This window comes from Saccostrea echinata, unplaced genomic scaffold (genome assembly GCF_033153115.1).
Source record: "Saccostrea echinata isolate AGI-Se365-2 ecotype Australia unplaced genomic scaffold, CSIRO_AGI_Sech_v1 ptg000020l, whole genome shotgun sequence".
NCBI lineage: Eukaryota > Metazoa > Mollusca > Bivalvia > Ostreida > Ostreidae > Saccostrea > Saccostrea echinata.
The window spans coordinates 6284650-6304416 of NW_026889769.1; the positions used below are offsets into that span (position 1 = coordinate 6284650).

Consider the following 19767-nt stretch of genomic DNA (forward strand, 5'->3'; position numbering starts at 1 on the left):
GAATCTTGTCCCTCCAATATTTATAAAAGACCCATTTCCCTTTTATAACATCTACGAGAACCTTTGGGAACAAAACACCAAACTTCTATATCTCAGATCCGAAGTGACGTCATCACCGAAAGTTATGCAACCAGGTTCAAATAATTATTTATCATACCTTAAATTTGCAAGAATATTGACCAAGCCTTGCACATTTTTTTTCAAAGTGCGTAAATATGGTTGATATTAATGCATTTGGAAATTTTTTTCATAGTGCGTTAACTTGATCCCAAATTTAACGCACTTTGAAAAAAATTTCAATGTGCGTAATTTTTCAAAGAACGTTGTAACAAAGCCCAATAGCACTGTGTAATAAAGATTTTATGAAGGTATCATTAGGTATAGGAAGAGTTGCGGATAAGAGATGGGTACCCCCAGTATTATAGAAAGAATGGCAATGTCTATGTTTTGCTATGAGAAACCCGAAATACATGTCCGATCAAAAAAGTAATACAGGAGGCGCACAATGAAACTATGTAACAAAGATTTAGTGAAAGTGTCATTAACTTTTATTCAGTGGTGTAAGAGGAGTTGCGGATAAGACATGAGTACCCCCAACCGTAAGGACGGACATCCCCATCACTATACACCCCAGCTTTTCAAGTGGGGGGGGGGCGGTGTATATATAAAAAAATCTTTAAAAAGACGAGTAGTTTGTTCAAATCTTGTCCTCCAGGGGTATGATTTCCCAATAAAAGGGAATCAAAACTTTACATGGAAATAGAATTTTAATATAAACCAAAATTGCTTTCAAGAGAAGCAGGTAATGGTAAATTGCAGTAATATGCAACATTCCCAAGCTGTGTTGATTCATTTTTAGCTCACCTTAACGAAGTTTGGGGGGAGCTTATGTGATACCCTCGTCATCAACATCCCAGGTTAAAGTTTTTAGTCCCCTACCGGTGAAACTGGAGGGGACTATAGGTTTCCTCTGAGTCCGTCTGTCTGTCCCATTTGGTTTTCCGCACTTTTTTTCTAAACGCTTGCAGATGTTGAGCTGATTTTTGGTATGCGAGTGTACAGACCAAGTTTGCATTTCGATCCGCTTCATTGATTTTTGACGGAATAATGGCATTTTCAATTTTTAACGGGAACCAGAATACACATGCCGGTAGGGGACTAGTATTGCTAACGCAATACTCTCAGAATGCTTGTTGGTGTAGTTTTCTTACTAAGTACTTCTATGCCCTATATTAATCAGAGATACATAGAAGATACTTCTAGTGTGTTTCATTGTACCATTCAAGGTTTCAGATGCTGCAATTTCAGCAAAGGAATGACCAGGTTTAATGTTTTTAGAGCAGGTTAAGGTTTTTTGGAGCAGGTTTAAGTTTCTGGAAGCAGGTCCCATTTCCAAGTAACTATAAGCCCCAAGTTGACCAAACTTGCATGGATGATAATCTAAGAATGCATTCTACCTGGCTTGCTTCGGATGCTGGATCTGACCTAGATATTCCGGATGAGTGCCAAGGTTAAAGTTTTTGGAGCAGGTTCATTCTAAAGTAATTATATAAACCCTATGTTGACCAAATTTGAATGGATGGTACATTTAAGGATGCTGAACCTAACCTACGTTTTCCAGATGAGTGACAAGTTTAAAGTTTTTGGAGTAGGTTCATTATAAAGTATCTATAAGCCCTATTTTGACCAAACTTGCATACATCTAAAGATGCACACTACCAGGCTTGCTTTGGATGCTTGATCTGACCTACATTTTCCAGATGAGTGAACAAGTTTAATTTTTTACCAAGAAATTTAAAGACCTATCTGAAAAAAACTTGCAGGGATGATGCATCAAGGGATGAACTCTCTTTAAACTTGCTTCAGATGCTTGATATGAATCAATTTTCTGAATGAGTGACTAGTTTGAAGTTTTTGGATAAGTTCATTCCCAAGTAACTGCAAGTCTTATCAGAGCAAACATGCTTAAATGTTCCATTTTGGAATGTACACTACTAAGATTAGAAGTTTAATGTGGGACTTTGCCTTACATAAACAACATTCATTGAGGTGAGCTCTGTAATCTTTGATTATCTATGTTTTTTCTAATTATGGACCCTGGGGATTGGGGCTAAAATCGGGGATCAAATTTATCTTATGATTGTATACAGATCAAAAACACCAATTTCTAGAATAGACAGCCATGTTTATGATATTGATGGATCCTCCAAATTGTGTGCATTCAAGTTATGAAATGATTCCAATTGGCAGATCCAGGATTCTTCAAAGGGGGTGGGTGGGGAAGGGACTGGGATGGGAGCCCAGCCCCCCGAAGCTCTCAGGTTTTAGTTTTATGGAACAATTTTTTTAAATTTATTTTAGCTATTCTTTATGTATAATTAATGCAACAATTATTGAATTATTAATCTTATGTATATTTTTGGACACAAAGGGGGGGGGGGGGGGGGCTCTAAATCTGCCAGTGAAGTCTCCTTGCTGATAGGGTGCCATAGTAAATAAAATATTGAAGCAGTTTCGGATTTTTATCCTTCTTATGTCAAACAACGCATCCATCCCTTGCCAGTGTCTCCAATATTTTATGGGTAAATAGGTTTTATTATAATGATAAATGGAATCAGTGGGGTCATACCCATTTCCTTTTTAGCTCAGATGTTCCAAAAGCTTGAAGTTTGGCTGTCATCTGTTTGCTCTTCATAATTTTTAGTTCCCCAGAACAACTCTGTGCTAGATACAACAAAACTTGGCACAAAGCATTTTAATTATTATTAAAATCATTATCTGGGTGTATCTATAAACAGAGGTAAACAGCAGTACTCAGGTTTTTATTCTTTAAACAAAAATATATCACAGAAAGAGTAACTTAAACTGTCCAAATTGGACAAATACCCCCAAATGGGTTTTTCAGAATAGGTACCAAATCACTAAAAGTGTTTTATGGATCTATAGGTGTTCACAATTTGCTTACATTGACAGTCTATTTAATTGCTCATTGTATTTTCTAATGAATGATGAACTAAGCCACAGCCTAATGAAACATCAAAATACTAATCATATGTCAGTCGTAAGTTCTTTTGTAAAATGGGCCCCAGTCATTAAAACTTAATATCACCAATATTAAAAAGTTATTAAGCTGCAATTCACATTTTTTGTCAAATGTACCAAATGACAGTTTCTTGATTCTATGTCTGAAATCAGCATGAACCCAAAATAATGAAAAAAAAACCCACCTGTGAAATAAATAAAAACTATCCAATCATGATAAAAATACCAGGTGCACATCTTTATATGGTGAATAGCAACATACTGCACAAATTTTCAGACAAATCCATACCGTAGTCTCTAAGAACATTCCAGACAAAATCATATCTACAGACAGACAGGATGATTCCAATACAATCCCCTAAACTTCGTTTGCAGGGGTTATATCAGTGATGAGTATCTGTTGATAACAATAGGAAACAAGCAATGCAAACATTGTATCTAATAGGTCCAGCACAATCTCTTGATTTAGCTATAAAGCTTGAATTGACTATTCAAAAAAGCTTGATTTACCGGTAGCTATTTTGTCACACTTTTCTCTAACACGTGAAGTTTTTATCTGCATGTAAAAAAAGTTGCACTTTGTTGCAGTGAAAGTTTTCAATTTTGAATACCTCTGAAAACAATGCATGAAAAAAATCACTCACCAAATTGCATCTCCTTATGAGAATGAACACAAAAGTTCTAAGCGTTTTGGGGCTATATAAAGCAATTAATTTGTGACCACACAGTTACTTCTTGAATTAAATTATAAAGGTCAAGTATGGTTTACGTACATGTAACAGTTGATTGGTAATAATTCAGCACAATGTGAAACAATCATAGTTATCCATGCCTCACCACACACTAAGTTGTATATATACAGTTTCTCAAACAATGGAAATACATGTTTTGATTTGAAGTGTTCAAAAGCAGCAATGTTTAAACAATATTTGATTTGGATTGCCTTTTTAATAGTCCATAGTACAAATATGAATAGTCAAGCACATACTTGCGACTTTTTGTCTATTTCTTGGAAAAAAAATACGGTTATTCAAAATTTCTTATGCACCCTACAATGTTACATTATCTCCTAATTTTTGATTAAATGAAACATTCTGCAAGATATTAACAATAATTGTTTTTCCTAAAATTTTCTTCTGATCCAAAATTTATGTCAGACATGATCGTGACATCAGATTACTAACTTTAATGCACTCAAATATTTGTGGTCTCTTTTTTTCCTTGCTGGTGGAGATTTTTTTTTTCATTTTTATCCACTTTTTTTGTGAGGATAATAAAGTGTACTGACACTGTTGCTATAGAAGAAATTTCTTAAGTGAGTTCTTAAGTTCAATCTGTTATGGATGCCTTTAGGAAAAGCACTTTAAATTTTTCTAAAGAGAATCTTACACAAAATCTCAATTTAAAGATCGATTTTTGTGAAAAGAGCTATTAGATTGTAAGTCACAGATTTTGTACTAAATGCTTTAAACATACACAAAAATAATGGTACTATTATATTTGATTCAGTGATAGTAAACAATTTCCACAGTAAAACAAAGAGAAAAGATCATCAAACAACATAAATGAAAACGATTTGAGCAAGAAATTTTAAAAAGTAAAATTCATCCTTAAAATACCCATTTGAAAGTGAAGATAAAAGCAGATGATCATGCAAATATTCCTACAAAATTTTAAATATCCACCCCAAGCTATCTTTAACAACACTAGTATTCATCTTTTAAGTAAGGCTTCACAGTATTCCAAAATATTTTATGATCTCAGAATTTTTCCCTATTGCTAACAGAAGTTTTTTTCAGTGCAAATTCTCATTTTTATGACTGTGCATGCAGATGTGTATAATAACAACTGTTGATAAGTAAGCACTTGTAGTGATATTGTTTTTCCCGCTGATGACATTATGGAGGTAATGTTATAACCCCCATTGTGTCCTCGTACTCTCCTCCTGCTGCTACAGCCCTGACCATGACGTACACCTTCAGACGAGACCAGCTGGTGATAGCCGGAGGTAGGCCAAATGTTATGCTAGTCTGTGTTGTCTCCTGCCATTGGATGATCTCTCCTCCACCAATCACCTTCCCAGCTGATACCTCGTAAGACAGAGAGTGGGGAGAGCTGAAGACTCCATCCCAGGATACTGTAAACTGTTTATTCCCCGCATGCCAAGTGACTGTCATCTGGCTTGTTGCTAAATATGAAAAGATAAAATGTATATTACTTATTCTTGTCACATTGACATTGACATTAGATCAATAAACAAATTGACAGTTATCAGTCCCACACATTCTTTGAATGATGCATGTTTTAAGGATATGAAATGGTTGTTAAGACAAAGGTGTGGTTTCAAATTAACAAATTTTGTGACTCAAGTACATGTGCAGTATGCAAGTGAAAAAATAAGCAACTTACCATGTTTGACAGGTTTGTCAGTAAATACTGTGATGTCTGACTTGACCTTGTCACTGGTGAGGAGCAGTTCACTGACAGCCTGGGTCGTGATGTTTATATAACCTGAGGTCAAGGTCAAATTGTTCACACTAGTAGACAAAATATTCTGTCCTTCTGGGAATGGCATCTTCTCCACCAAATTGAAGTTGTTTTCTTGGATTGATATCTTCACATTAAGATATAAAAGATCAAATTAATGAGAGATATTGGATGAGGTCATCTTTAAACAAAAGGCCCAGGAGCCTTAATGGTCACCTGAGTATAATACAATGCTGAATCCATGGAGTGGTAAATAATCATAAATCAATACAAAATAAACTGAAAGAAACAGGATTATCAGGGCTCAACAAAATTGTCTACTCAAGAAACTTGCCTGTATATGTCAGTGCTTATCTACACTCCATCACTATCACCACACATTACAATAGTGCTTAAACATAAAACACAATGTTTCCAGAGTACACCCAGCACAATCCTTGTCACATATTGACCTCTCTTGGTCTTTGAATAATATTTAAATGTACATAAATAAAATATTTTTGTTTCATTTTTATTCATCTATTATATACAAATTTACCTAACTAAGAAAAACATGAAAGCACTTTTAATATAATATATTGAAATTTTATTATATAATATATTGAAAATCTGTGCATAAATCTTTTATTCAATTTACCTATCAATGACATTATTATCATATGTAAAAAAACAAAGGGGAATAACTTCTCTTAAAGCAGAGTAAAACATGCATGATCATAACATAGCCCCTCCCTAACTCCAGAACTCTTGTCTCAGAGGCCAGGAATTTCACAATTTTCAATAAAAACACTTTTTTTCAACATAACCATGCACTTGAGTTTTTCTGCTGAATACTCAAAAGCAGGAAAAAGGACTTTTCAGAGAATTACATGTAACACATTTTCACTATACGATCAAAAGAGCCCTGCCCTAACTCCAGAACTTCTGACTCAGGGGCCATGAATTTTACGATTTTGGAAGAAGCACTATTGGTCATCATAACTATGCAGTAAGTTTGTATTCTAAATACCTAGGAGCAAAGAAGATTTTCAAAGAATTAATGCATTCTGATCTATAGATCCCTGCCCCAAGACCAGTACCCCTGACTCAGGGTCTATGAATTACAATTTTGAAAAAGGCACTTCTGCTCATTATAGCTATGCACTTAGTTTTTATCTGCTCAACACCCAGGAGCAGAAAAGATTCATACAATCATGGCAACAATTTGCCAAACAATTTTTAAAGATTGCATTAATTTTGATGGTTTTACCAACACCCCTCAAAGGGGAGAGAGGCAGCAGGGACCATGAAAGTCAAATTTATGTTTTCTTTCACCCGTAGATGCTATATATCAAAATTGGTTGAAATTGGTTCAGCGGTTCCAGAATAGAAGCTGAAAATGTTCAAATGTTAACATGATGAATGACAAAAACAGATAGCAATAGGTCACCTGAGTCATTAACAAGAGGCCCATGGGCCACATCGCTCACCTGAGTAACTTTGGCCATACTGTTCATTACCAGACTTCCCCCCTTGTAATACCTATTGTGGCCCTGCCCTACCCCCAGGGGCCATGATTTGAACAATTTAGAATCTACACTACCCCAGGATGCTTCCACATAAGTTTCAGTTTTTCTGGTCCAGTGGTTCTTGAGAAGATTTTTAAAGATTTTTCCTGTATATTTCAATGTAAAACTTGTATTCCCTATTGTGGCCCCGCCCTACCCCCAGGGGTCATGATTTGAACAATTTAGAATCTACATTACCCCAGGATGCTTCCACATAAGTTTCAGCTTTTCTGGCTCAGTGGTTCTTGAAAAGAAGATTTTTCAAGATTTTTCCTATATATTTCAATGTAAAACTTGGATTCCCTATTGTGGTCCCGCCCTACCCCCGGGGGTCATGATTTTTACAATTTAGAATCTACACTACACCAGGATGCTTCCACATAAGTTTCAGCTTTTCTGGCTCAGTGGTTCTTGAGAAGAAGATTTTTCAAGATTTTTCCTATATATTTCAATGTAAAACTTGTATTCCCTACTGTGGCCCTGCCCTACCCCCAGGGGTCATGATTTGAACAATTTAGAATCTACATTACCCCAGAATGCTTCCACATAAGTTTCAGCTTTTCTGGCTCAGTGGTTCTTGAGAAGAAGATTTTTAAAGATTTTTCCTATATATTTCAATGTAAAACTTGTATTTCCTATTGTGGCCCCGCCCTACCCCCGGGGGTCATGATTTTTACAATTTAGAATCTACACTATCCCAGGATGCTTCCACATAAGTTTCAGTTTTTCTGGCTCAGTGGTTCTTGAGAAGAAGATTTTTCAAGATTTTTCCTATATATTTCAATGTAAAACTTGGATTCCCTATTGTGGCCCCGCCCTACCCCCGGGGGTCATGATTTGAACAATTTAGAATCTACATTACCCCAGGATGCTTCCACATAAGTTTCAGCTTTTCTGGCTCAGTGGTTCTTGAGAAGAAGATTTTTAAAGATTTTTCCTATATATTTCAATGTAAAACTTGTATTTCCTATTGTGGCCCCGCCCTACCCCCGGGGGTCATGATTTTTACAATTTAGAATCTACACTATCCCAGGATGCTTCCACATAAGTTTCAGTTTTTCTGGCTCAGTGGTTCTTGAGAAGAAGATTTTTCAAGATTATTCCTATATATTTCAATGTAAAACTTGGATTCCCTATTGTGGCCCCGCCCTACCCCCGGGGGTCATAATTTTTTTCAATTTAGAATCTACACTATCCCAGGATGCTTCCATATAAGTTTCAGCTTTTCTTGCTCAGTGGTTCTTGAGAAGAAGATTTTTCAAGATTTTTCCTATATATTTCAATGTAAAACTTGGATTCCCTACTGTGGCCCCGCCCTACCCCCAGGGGTCATGATTTTAACAATTTAGAATCTACACTATCCCAGGATGCTTCTATATAAGTTTCAGCTTTTCTGGCCCAGTGGTTCTTGAGAAGAAGATTTTTCAAGATTATTCCTATATATTTCAATGTAAAACTTGGATTCCCTATTGTGGCCCCGCCCTACCCCCGGGGGTCATAATTTTTTTCAATTTAGAATCTACACTATCCCAGGATGCTTCCATATAAGTTTCAGCTTTTCTTGCTCAGTGGTTCTTGAGAAGAAGATTTTTCAAGATTTTTCCTATATATTTCAATGTAAAACTTGGATTCCCTACTGTGGCCCCGCCCTACCCCCAGGGGTCATGATTTGAACAATTTAGAATCTACACTATCCCAGGATGCTTCTATATAAGTTTCAGCTTTTCTGGCCCAGTGGTTCTTGAGAAGAAGATTTTTTTATGACCCCACCCTATTTTTGTCTTTTCTTGATTATCTCCCCTTGTAAGGGGACTTGGCCCTTTATTTTAACAATTTAAACTCCCCTTCCCCCAAGGATACTTTGTACCAAGTTTGGTTAAAATTGGCCCAGTGGTTCTTGAGAAGAAGTTGAAAATGTGAAAAGTTTACAGACGGACGGACGGACGGACGGACGACGGACGGGTGATCAGAAAAGCTCACTTGAGCTTTCAGCTCAGGTGAGCTAAAAATTGTCTGTTTGCCCTCTCCCAGCTGACTTTAAAAATGGCACGACTCAATTTTTTTAACCCCCCCCCCCCCCGACTTTTTAAGTCGTTGCGGAATTTTATCATCCTGCCAAAAACTATTTTATTAATACCTTCAATTTCAATAAATGTTGAAAATTAAGCACTGATAATAAAAATTTCTCCGAATTTATTTTTTCCCTACCTACCCACCCATTTTTTTTTTATTTTGAGTTGGGAGCTGGCAAACAAACATTTTTTACAGACGATCTGGTTCCAGTAAGAACAGAAAGGTCAACCCTCTTATTTCATTGTATATGTATAATCAATATCTTTGAAATATACAAAAATAAAAACATGACACTTTCTTTAACAAGAGAACAATTTTTGTTTTACCTTGTACTGTTCAACACCAATATGATCACTGAATCCAGACCATCTAAGTCTGATGTTATCTGTGACACTCTGATAGTTGGCCCTGGCCTTGTATTCTGTAACAGACTGGGGGACTGGTTCCACTACAGCACTAGTCACAGATGGAGGCTGGTTTGATATCTTCACTCCATTAGAAGATTTGGAGCTGAGAAGACCAGCATTATTTTCACAGCGTAGACTTGTGTAGATAGTTTTTCCCTGTAACACGCTATAATCAAAATCTCTGAAGGCTGACGTCACACCACTAGGAACTTTTTCAAAGACCTGCAACTCCACTCCCTGGGGTTGGGTACCTGCATGAGAGGATATCATTAATTTTTGTCAAAATTAACAACATAAGTTGTAAAATTTTGCCAATAGTGTTCTCCATTGTTATGGTAGGAAGCAGATTGGGCCAAGGGGAGATCATATATGAAAACATATTAAGTATACTGTGAAAGAGGAGTTAATACTCAGACTTTTTGATCTTATGTTTGGAAATGACCATGAAACTTATTAAAAGATCACTGCAGGCATCCATAGGTAAAGTACGAATTAATACGGTATGTGTCACAAAGAATACTGAGCATCCTCTTAAACACAGACCTGTCACCTGGAATTCTGAGCAAGAAACTTGGATCAATATTGAAGCACATCCATCCAGTGATCAGTCTGTCAGTCATACATACATGTATATATTCACATTTGCTGTGTTTTTCTACTAAGCCAACTGTGGAATTGATTTGAATGCCATTTTCGTGTATACTCACACGTAGAAATATGCACGGAGAAACTCTTGCTAAAGTGACGTCACAATGAGGCTACAGAGACATTACTAAAAATGTAACGATATAAGGCAGCAAATAATTCAAACGCTGAGTATATTTTTGGTGGTTTCAAACATGTTAAATGTAAATATAAGGAATGTTTTTAAGTTAGGTGTCAATTATTGGTGTGTAAATCACACAGACTTGCACGTAGGCATATTTTTCATGAAGCGCTAGCAGGCTTCATGAAATATGCCTATGTGACAAGTCTGTGTGATTTACACACCAATAGCTCACATAAAACTTAAAAACATTCCTTAAACAAGAGGCCACATCGCTCACCTGAGCACATTGGCAAGGAAAGAACACAAATTAGTTCAGTATTGAAAAGTTTACATCGGAGTGGGGGGGGGGGGGGGGGACTTGAATTTTAAACTACCTGAGGATGCTTCCATATCAATAACAAATGGATTTGCTGTTCTTGAGCAGAAGATTTTTAAAGATTTTTTCCTATATATTCCTTTGTAAAAATTTGATACCCCATTGTGGCCCCTCTCTACCCCCGGGGGTCATCTTTTGAACAATTTTGAATCTACACTACCTGAGGATGCTTCCATATCAATATGACTAAACATGGCTTTGCTGTTCTTGAGAAGAAGATTTTTTAAGATTTTTTATGCCCCGGATCGAAAGATCCCGGGGGTATATTGTTTTTGTCCTGTCTGTCTGTTTGTCTGTTTATCTGTTTGTCTGTTGTCAACTTTAACCTTGCCCATAACTTTTGATTGGTTGGAGCTATGACTTTCATATTTCACATTTGTATTCCTTGTGACAAGACCTTTCTTTGGGTACCATCATATTTGACCTTTTGACCTTGACCTTAGAGTTTGACCCACTTTAGCAAAATTTTATGAGACTTTAACCTTGGCCATAACTTCTGAACAGTTGGTGCTTGGGCTTTTAAACTTCACATGTGTATTCTTTGTGACAAGGCCTTCCTTTGAATACCAACAACTTTGACCTTTTGACCTTGGAGTTTGACCTACTTTTGAAAAACTTTAACCTTGGCCATAACTTTTGAATGGTTGATGCTAGGGCTTTCATACTTCACATATGCAATCCTTGTGACAAGACTTTCCTTTGGATACCAACCACTTTGACCCTTTGACCTTGACCTTGGAGTTTGACCTACTTTTGAAAAACTTTAACCTTGGCCATAACTTTTGAATGGTTAGAGCTAGGGCTTTCATACTTCACATATGTATATCCTTGTGACATCACCTTCCTTTGGATACCAACCACTTTGAACTTTTGACCTTGACCTAGGAGTTTGACCTACTTTTGAAAAACTTTAACCTTGGCCATAACTTTTGAATGGTTGATGCTAGGGCTTTCATACTTCACATATGTAATCCTTGTGACATCACCTTCCCTTGGATACCAACCACTTTGACCCTTTGACCTTGACATAGGAGTTTGACCTATTTTTGAAAAACTTTAACCTTGGCCATAACTTTTGTACAGTTGGTGCTTGGGGTTTCAAACTTCTCATGTGTATTCCTTGTGATAAGACCTTCCTCTGGATATCAACCTCTTTGACCCTTTGACCTTGACCTAGGAGTTTGACCTACTTTTGAAAAACTTTAACCTTGGCCATAATTTTTGAATGGTTGGTGCTTGGGCTTTCATACTGTACATATGTAATCCTTGTGACAAGACCTTCCTTTGGATACCAACAACTTTGACCTTGACCTTGATGTTTTACTTACTTTTAAAAAACTTTAACCTTCGCCATAACTTTTGAACAGTTGCAGCTAGGGCTTTCAAATTTAACATTTTTTATCTTTTGGCCTGGATTTTGATGTAATCCTTGCATTTGAAAAACCTTAACCTTCACCATTTGCTGCCATACGGGGGCATCAGTGTTCCTACATATTTCTATGTAAATCTTTGATCCCCCATTGTGACCCCACCCTACCCTTGGGGGTCATGATTTGAACAAATTTGAATCTACACTATGTAATGATGGTTTCCTGTAAGTTTAAAATTTTTTGGGCCAGTGGTTCTTGAGAAGAAGATTTTTAAAATATGCCAACAAATTTTCACTATTTCTGAATTATCTCCCCTTGAATGAGGTGTGGCCCTTCATTTGAATAAACTTGAATCCCCTTCTCCCAAGGATGCTTTGTGGCAAGTTTGGTTGAAATTGGCCCAGTAGTTCTGGAGAAGTCAAAAATGTGAAAAGTTTACAGACAGACGGACTACAGACAAAATGTGATCAGAAAAGCTCACTTGAGCTTTCAGCTCAGGTGAGCTAATAAATCATACATATACATATAACTTGTTGAGTCTGTACACACTCCTCTGACTGTCTTCAATACTGACATGCTGATGGGACCCATTCAACTCTTAGAATCTTACTTCAGTCAGATGTCTACAAAATCAGTGGTATATTTATTTCCACTATACCTTTTCCCTATCTAGGAAATTTATTAAATTACAGTTATTTCAATGAAAGATTTCATCATTATTTAGTCACATATTAATGGCCCATTCACAGTAAGCTATTCCTGATTCTGGGTCGCTATCATCCCAGTAAACAACTTACCAATGGGCCATTCATAGTAAGCTATTCCTGATTCTGGATTACTAATATCCCAGTTAACAACTTCCCAATGACCCATTCACAGTAAGCTATTCCTGATTCTGGGTAGCTAAAATCCCAGTAAACAACTTACCAATGGCCCATTCACAGTAAGCTATTCCTGATTCTGGATTACTAATATCCCAGTTAACAACTTACCAATAGCCCATTCACAGTAAGCTATTCCTGATTCCTGATTCTGGGCCACTAACTTACCAATCTTACCAATGGCCCATTCATAGTAAGCTTTTCCTGATTTTGGGTTGCTAACATCCCAGTTAACAACTTACCCATGGCCCATTCATAGTAAGCTATTCCTGATTCTGGGTAGCTAAAATCCCAGTAAACAACTTACCAATGGCCCATTCACAGTAAGCTATTCCTGATTCTGGATTACTAATATCCCAGTTAACAACTTACCAATAGCCCATTCACAGTAAGCTATTCCTGATTCTGGATAGCTAATATCCCAGTTAAAAACTTACCAATGGCCCATTCACAGTAAGCTATTCCTGATTCCTGATTCTGGGCCACTAACTTACCAATCTTACCAATGGCCCATTCATAGTAAGCTATTCCTGATTCTGGATTGCTAACATCCAGTTAACAACTTACCAATGGCCCATTCACAGTAAGCTATTCCTGATTCTGGGTTGCTAACATCCAAGTTAACAACTTACCAATGGCCCATTCACAGTAAGCTATTCCTGATTCTGGGTTGCTAACATCCAAGTTAACAACTTACCAATGGCCCATTCACAGTAAGCTATTCCTGATTCTGGGTTGCTAACATCCAAGTTAACAAGTTAGCAATGGCCCATTCACAGTAAGCTACTGTACGTGTACATAAATTGGCATATTCAAAATTTAGCGCAATCACTGGGTATGGAGTTGTTGGCGAAACCATGAATTAGCGCTATACATGTCCAAGCCATATATTGTACTTATAAATAATTTCTTAGCGGTATTCATGAATTAGCGAATCGTTGTTTGCGCCAAAGCTGCTGAAATATGAAGCCCGCTTTTTTAAGTAAACATACAGTATTCCTGATTCTGGGTAGCTAATATCCCAGTTAACAACTTACCAATGGCCCATTCACAGTAAGCTATTCCTGACTCTGGGTCGCTAGCATCCCAGTTAACTGCCACCTCGGCATCAGTCCAGGCTCTCTGGTCCTCCTCTGAAATGTTTTAATTCCAGTTAGATTCATTGGTGTGTAAATCTTACTTCTAGAAATCTGAATTTTAAACAGGCATTGTCAAACTACCAGTATTAGGATTTGTGATATCTTGAATCCTCCCATCTCGCAAATTTTTTATGCATTTTGTTACCTTCAAGTTACCGAGTCGTCTGTATATAATATCATTTATTACATGTATTAACATTTTACTTGGTGTTCATTTAGTAAACCTTAGCTATTTACTTAAAAAAATTCCCCCAAATGTACATTTTTATTCTAAGAATACATAAAATGTCTGATCCCTTGTATATGGGTTATTTAGCCTATTTGTCCACTGGGAATTTTAGACTTACTTCTGAGCCTTCCATCGTAGACCCCAACAATATCAGGTGGAGTAAGATCCACAAGAATTTTTTCTGAGTAAGCTATTCCCTGTAAACCAACTGCATTAATGGCTAGTGCTGTCACATAGATGTAAGAATTGTGGACCAAGGTCACTGTTGAATTGTAGGCAAAATTACTCAGGCCCACACTCTCAAACCCTTGTAGCTGAGTTCCCCCTTGTGTATACCCTGTACAAAAAATATTTAATTATGCCATCAAAAACTGAACATAGAAAATATGAGCCATAATTCACTACACAAATTTGAAATATGCATAAAGCATTCTGATATAAATTTTTTCATCATGATGCATGTATTTCCATATTGTTAATTTTGAAAATACTCTAAAAGTACTTTTTCCATGTGGCATTTATTCACGATATGTATGTGGTCATAATTTTTCAGCGTAAATTAAAGGTATATAAAATCTGTGTCATTTTCTACCCATGGAATTAACAGAAATTGTGATTCCATTGAATTATGAAATTTAACTAATTTTCTTTTAATTTGATGGATTCATATTTTGGAAAGAAAGATTTTTTTTTTTAAAGGAATTACTTTGCATTATGTTTTGTTGAAGATTTGTTTTTTATAGCCAGTATAGGTATATATGTACTAATAAATATGATTCCACATGCAGTCAAAACCTTATTCAAAAAAACCTTCTAGAATAATTTTAATCCATAGCAAGATTTAATCAAATTAATTTTTATTTGACTTAGTTCCTCCCCAAAATGCACCACTTCATTTGAACGCTTACCTATAGCCCACATGTATTCAGTAATAGGACTGACATCCTCCACAAAGTTCCAAAAGCCATGAACTGAGCCCCATTCATGAAGGTAAACCACATGAGCTTGGACATCAGTACCATCTGTTCTGTTCTTTTTCTTTTCCACGTGTTCCAGTGTCAAGTGATCAATAAATATCCCAGTTTTCTCATCCACACTCCCTACTGTCAGATTAGTTGAATCTTTCTGTGCAGTGAAGTAGAACGTGTGTCTGTGCCATGAAATAATGTCTCTTGATTCAGCTTTACCATGTTCATCCCCTCTATAAGCTTTAGTGTAGATAAAGAAAACATGCTTCTTGTCCCCTAACTTGGCAAACCCCTCCTTATTTGACTGAGTGGAACTGCTAATTAACAGATGACTTGTAAAAAAGTTCAGTCTATAGAGAGCTCCGACCACTAATCCACTCAGCAGCTGTGTGACACTCCCTCTAATAAACAGAAATGACCTTTTATCCCTGGCCAGATTTTTGTTGGAGGTTACAACTGCTGCACAACCAGGTGAAGAAAGGGTCCAGTTAGCAGGGTGATAGTCCAGAGTCTCATTACAGATATTTGTCGTGTTCACATTGTCCACCATCACAACTCCGGGGGAGGTCTCAAAAGAGGGATTTGAGAGGAGGTTGATACCTGTGTGGAACATGTACTGTGGCTCTGGAGGGGTGGTATCTATAGACACTCCATCTGACACTACTACCGTGGATTTATAGCCAACATTGTCCTTGGCATATACTTTATTGTAATAGGTTTTACCTGTAAAATATTCTTTTCAGTTGGAAACTGTTTGACATAAAAACCTTAAAAAAAGACTAGAAAACTAGAAATATGTCCATAGGACATGAATGCCCTGCCTAGGGTATATTAGTAATGCAACATGAAAATTTATATTAGTGTATGAAATTTGTTGAGAATATCTTGAATATTTCTTTAAAATTGAAACTGAAATCTAAAAAGTTGGATATAGATGATAAATTCTCACCAAATAATGTATAAGTGCATACACATACATAAATTTATCTTAAATTGTTTCTTTAAAATTAAGCAAAATGCAAATCTAAGAAAAGTGAGGTCAAGGTCACAGGAAAGTTCAAGGTCAAATGTTTCTGATGCAGTTGAATACTTCTCACAAATACCTATCAGCATATTTAAGTTTGATAAAAATATTTTGAATGGTTTAATTAAAACAGAGCTAAACACTAATTGAGAAAAGTAAGGTCAAGGTCAAAGGAAAGGTAAAAAAAACATTGATGCAGTTGAATAGCTTATATTAGTATGAATCAGCATATGAAGTTTGACACTAATTTAAGAAAAGTGAGGTCAAGGTCAAAGGAAAGGTCTAGGTCAAAAAATGTTGATACAGTTGAATATCTCTCATCAGTATGTATCAACATATGAAGTTTGATAACACTGTATTGAATGGTATCTTTAAAACTGAGCTAAACACTAATTTAAGAAAAGTGAGGTCAAGGTCAAACGAATGATCAAGGTCAAAAAATGTTGATGCAGTTGAATAGCTTACATCAGTATGTATCAACATATGAAATTTGATAACACTGTATTGAATGGTATCTTTAAAACTGAGCTAAACACTAATTTAAGAAAAGTGAGGTCAAGGTCAAAGGAATGATCAAGGTAAAAAAAATATTGATGCAGTTGAATAGCTCTCATCAGTATGTATCAGCATATGAAATTTGATTAAACTATCTTGAATGGTATCTTTAAAACTAAGCTAAACACTAATTTAAGAAAAGTGAGGTCAATGTCAAAGGAAAGGTCAATGTAAAAAAATGTTGATGCAGTTGAATAACTTACATCAGTATGTATCAACATATGAAGTTTGATTACACTACCTTGAATGGTATCTTTAAATTTGAGCTAAACACTAATTTAAGAAAAGTGAGGTCAAGGTCAAAGGAAAGGTCAAGATCAAAAAATGTTGATGCAGTTGCATAGCTCTCATCAATATCTATCAGAATATGAAGTATGATAAAAATATCTTGGATAGTTTCTTTGAAACTGAGCTTTGAACAGAGATAAACGCAAAGCTTGACGGAAAGACAGACGGAAGGACGGAAATGACAAACACTATATGCCCCGGCCATATTCATGGCGGGGCATAAAAATTTTTGAAGTAAAACGCGACTAATATAACAAAGGTTTATACAATATACATGGATCCACTTATTCTTTAAATAACCTTCATGTGTATAACAGATTGATGCCTTTGACCTTCAGACTTGAAAAAAAATGGTATCTATCATGATGAAAAAGTGTTTCAAGTTCAATTATTATGAAAATGGTCTTAAAATACTGCTCAGTCTTAACAAAATTCAGTGGTACAAAATTACATGTATAAAAACACTTGATCAACATTTTGTAAATCATGAAGGTCAGGAATATTTTTCTCCATACACAAAATATGTGTTGGTGATCTGTTTATTTCTTGTAGTTTATAAAATATGACCATAAAATTGCCTCCAATTTACCTTGTTTGAGTGGTTCTGACAGATTTTGGGAAACTGAGATATGAAGACCAACAGCTTCCCAGGCTCGTATTGAACACTCAGTGAGTTCCTGCCTAGAGGCAATAGTACTTGTATTTCCTACACACCAGTAATACTGCTGAATTCCAGATCCCACATCTGAAAAACCATGCCATCGAGCTCCCATCTCTGTTGAAGAACTCTGAAACTCCAAGTCTAGCAAGCTTTTACCATCGAATACCAAGCCAGTGACAGGGGTAGATTTGTCTGTTTTAAATCCATCTGATGTTTCTGTGTGATGAAGGCCAGAATATCCATAGGCAATGATGTTACTATAGTATGTCACACCCTGAGTCAGTTTAGCCCTTCTTATATCAAAGGAGGTTGTAGACCCTGGATTGTTCAACCCACTGTCCCATACATCATGTCCTTTTTGTGAAATGAAGGACAATATAAAAATCATTCTCATTTTAACACTTATATAATTCATATTTGACAAATATTCCTTCACAAGTTTATATTACCTCCTGGAAAAGTGCTTAGGTATAGGCGGAAGGATTGAATGGAATTCTCCGCATCCAGGTATTTATTAGTCCACTCCACCATGAAAGGGAAACCACTCTTCATATAATCCTGGTCCTTCATCCAACTCCCGAGCATTCTCTCCCTTACCTAATGATGTGCAGAGGATGCATTATTTATTTTAAATAATGCAAGTTAAATGCAAACAAGATGCAATTTTGAAACACCAAAACCTTTACTCTTTCCAGATCAACTTCACAAAATATCAAATGTGTATAAAAAATGTAAAATATGAAATTGAGAATGTTTTAAAGAGTCCATGTTGGTATCCCAATTATGGTAGGAAAATTTGAACCCAAATCCAAAGCTAACAATGACTTACTGCACTTCCCCTGATAGTTGTGGTGGCGGGTTTTATAGTGGTAATTTGAACTCCGTCAGATTTAAACACCGCATAGCTCTTGTCATCATACCACACACGGACAAAGATGGAGTAACGAGCATCACTCGTCAAAAAAACACCTGAAATATCATTGGAGCAATATTTTAAAATGTAGTAATATAACATGTAATAACAAAAGTAACCCTATAAATCTTTTTTTATTAATTGTTTAATACATCTACTTCTTGTTATTATGAGCCTTTTTCTTTAAAATGATTTTTACCTGATTTTGTAGTAAATATTACTCCCATATTTTGTCCAGCATCGTGCCAAACTCTCTCTGTTGATTGATCAAACACTCCTTCTGGAGCCGCCCTGTTCTGGTATCCTACACTCCACTGATACCTTTCAACAAATAATGTTACAGGTACTCATCCATAAGAAAATACACATTGTAATTATGTCTAAACAGTATGCTGAAATGTTCCTTGTATAGTGCACACTCAAGTATAGTACTAGGGCTGGGACTATTGGATGGGAATTTCGTATTGCGATATATATTGCAATATTTTAAACTGTATTGCAATATGTATTGCAATATTTTTAATACCATTAAAATGCTCTTTTCTTATTTTATTAACCTTTATTTATAATCAGAGTGAATAAAACTACATATGTGTTATAAATACGTTGTAGCAAAAAAAAAGTTCTTGTTGATTTCACTTCAGTTTTGCAGCAAAATACAACCATACAATAGCAACCTTATTGTTTGGCATGATTGAAAGCATTTCTGGCATTTTAAATTTCCTGTTTTACTTTTGAAAATCCAAGCCCAAGCATTTTATTCGGTACTGGAAAAACGTATCGCAATACGATATTTTTTGTTAACAAATCGCAATATACTGGAATATCGATATTATTGCTAAGCCCTATATAGTACATACTGCCAGCTGAAACTGCCCACTTTTGGACTACTTCCCTTGGATTGGAGAAATTCCCCATTTATTAAACTAGAGGCTCACTGCTCACCTAACTAACAATTCACTATCAAGATTCTGTTAATCAGCGAGGCTTAAAGTAATGAAAGAAGTACCAGTACAACAGTCAGGATTTAAAAAGCAC

General features: G+C 36.0%; 1 protein-coding gene across 1 annotated transcript in view; it reads right to left on the bottom strand.

The window, feature by feature from the left end:
- Nucleotides 1–4535: 4535 nt before the first annotated feature.
- LOC133189854 (uncharacterized) overlaps nt 4536–19767 on the bottom strand; it is a 65976-nt gene continuing 50744 nt past the window's right edge. The window contains exons 44-53 of the mRNA XM_061325247.1: nt 18929–19050; nt 18646–18785; nt 18266–18413; nt 17745–18170; nt 15229–16011; nt 14439–14657; nt 13990–14085; nt 9476–9807; nt 5452–5656; nt 4536–5230 (exon numbers count right to left, since the gene is read on the bottom strand). Coding sequence (XP_061181231.1) covers nt 4941–5230; nt 5452–5656; nt 9476–9807; nt 13990–14085; nt 14439–14657; nt 15229–16011; nt 17745–18170; nt 18266–18413; nt 18646–18785; nt 18929–19050 — 2761 coding nt within the window. The 3' untranslated portion in view covers nt 4536–4940. The remainder of the gene's footprint in view (nt 5231–5451; nt 5657–9475; nt 9808–13989; nt 14086–14438; nt 14658–15228; nt 16012–17744; nt 18171–18265; nt 18414–18645; nt 18786–18928; nt 19051–19767) is intronic.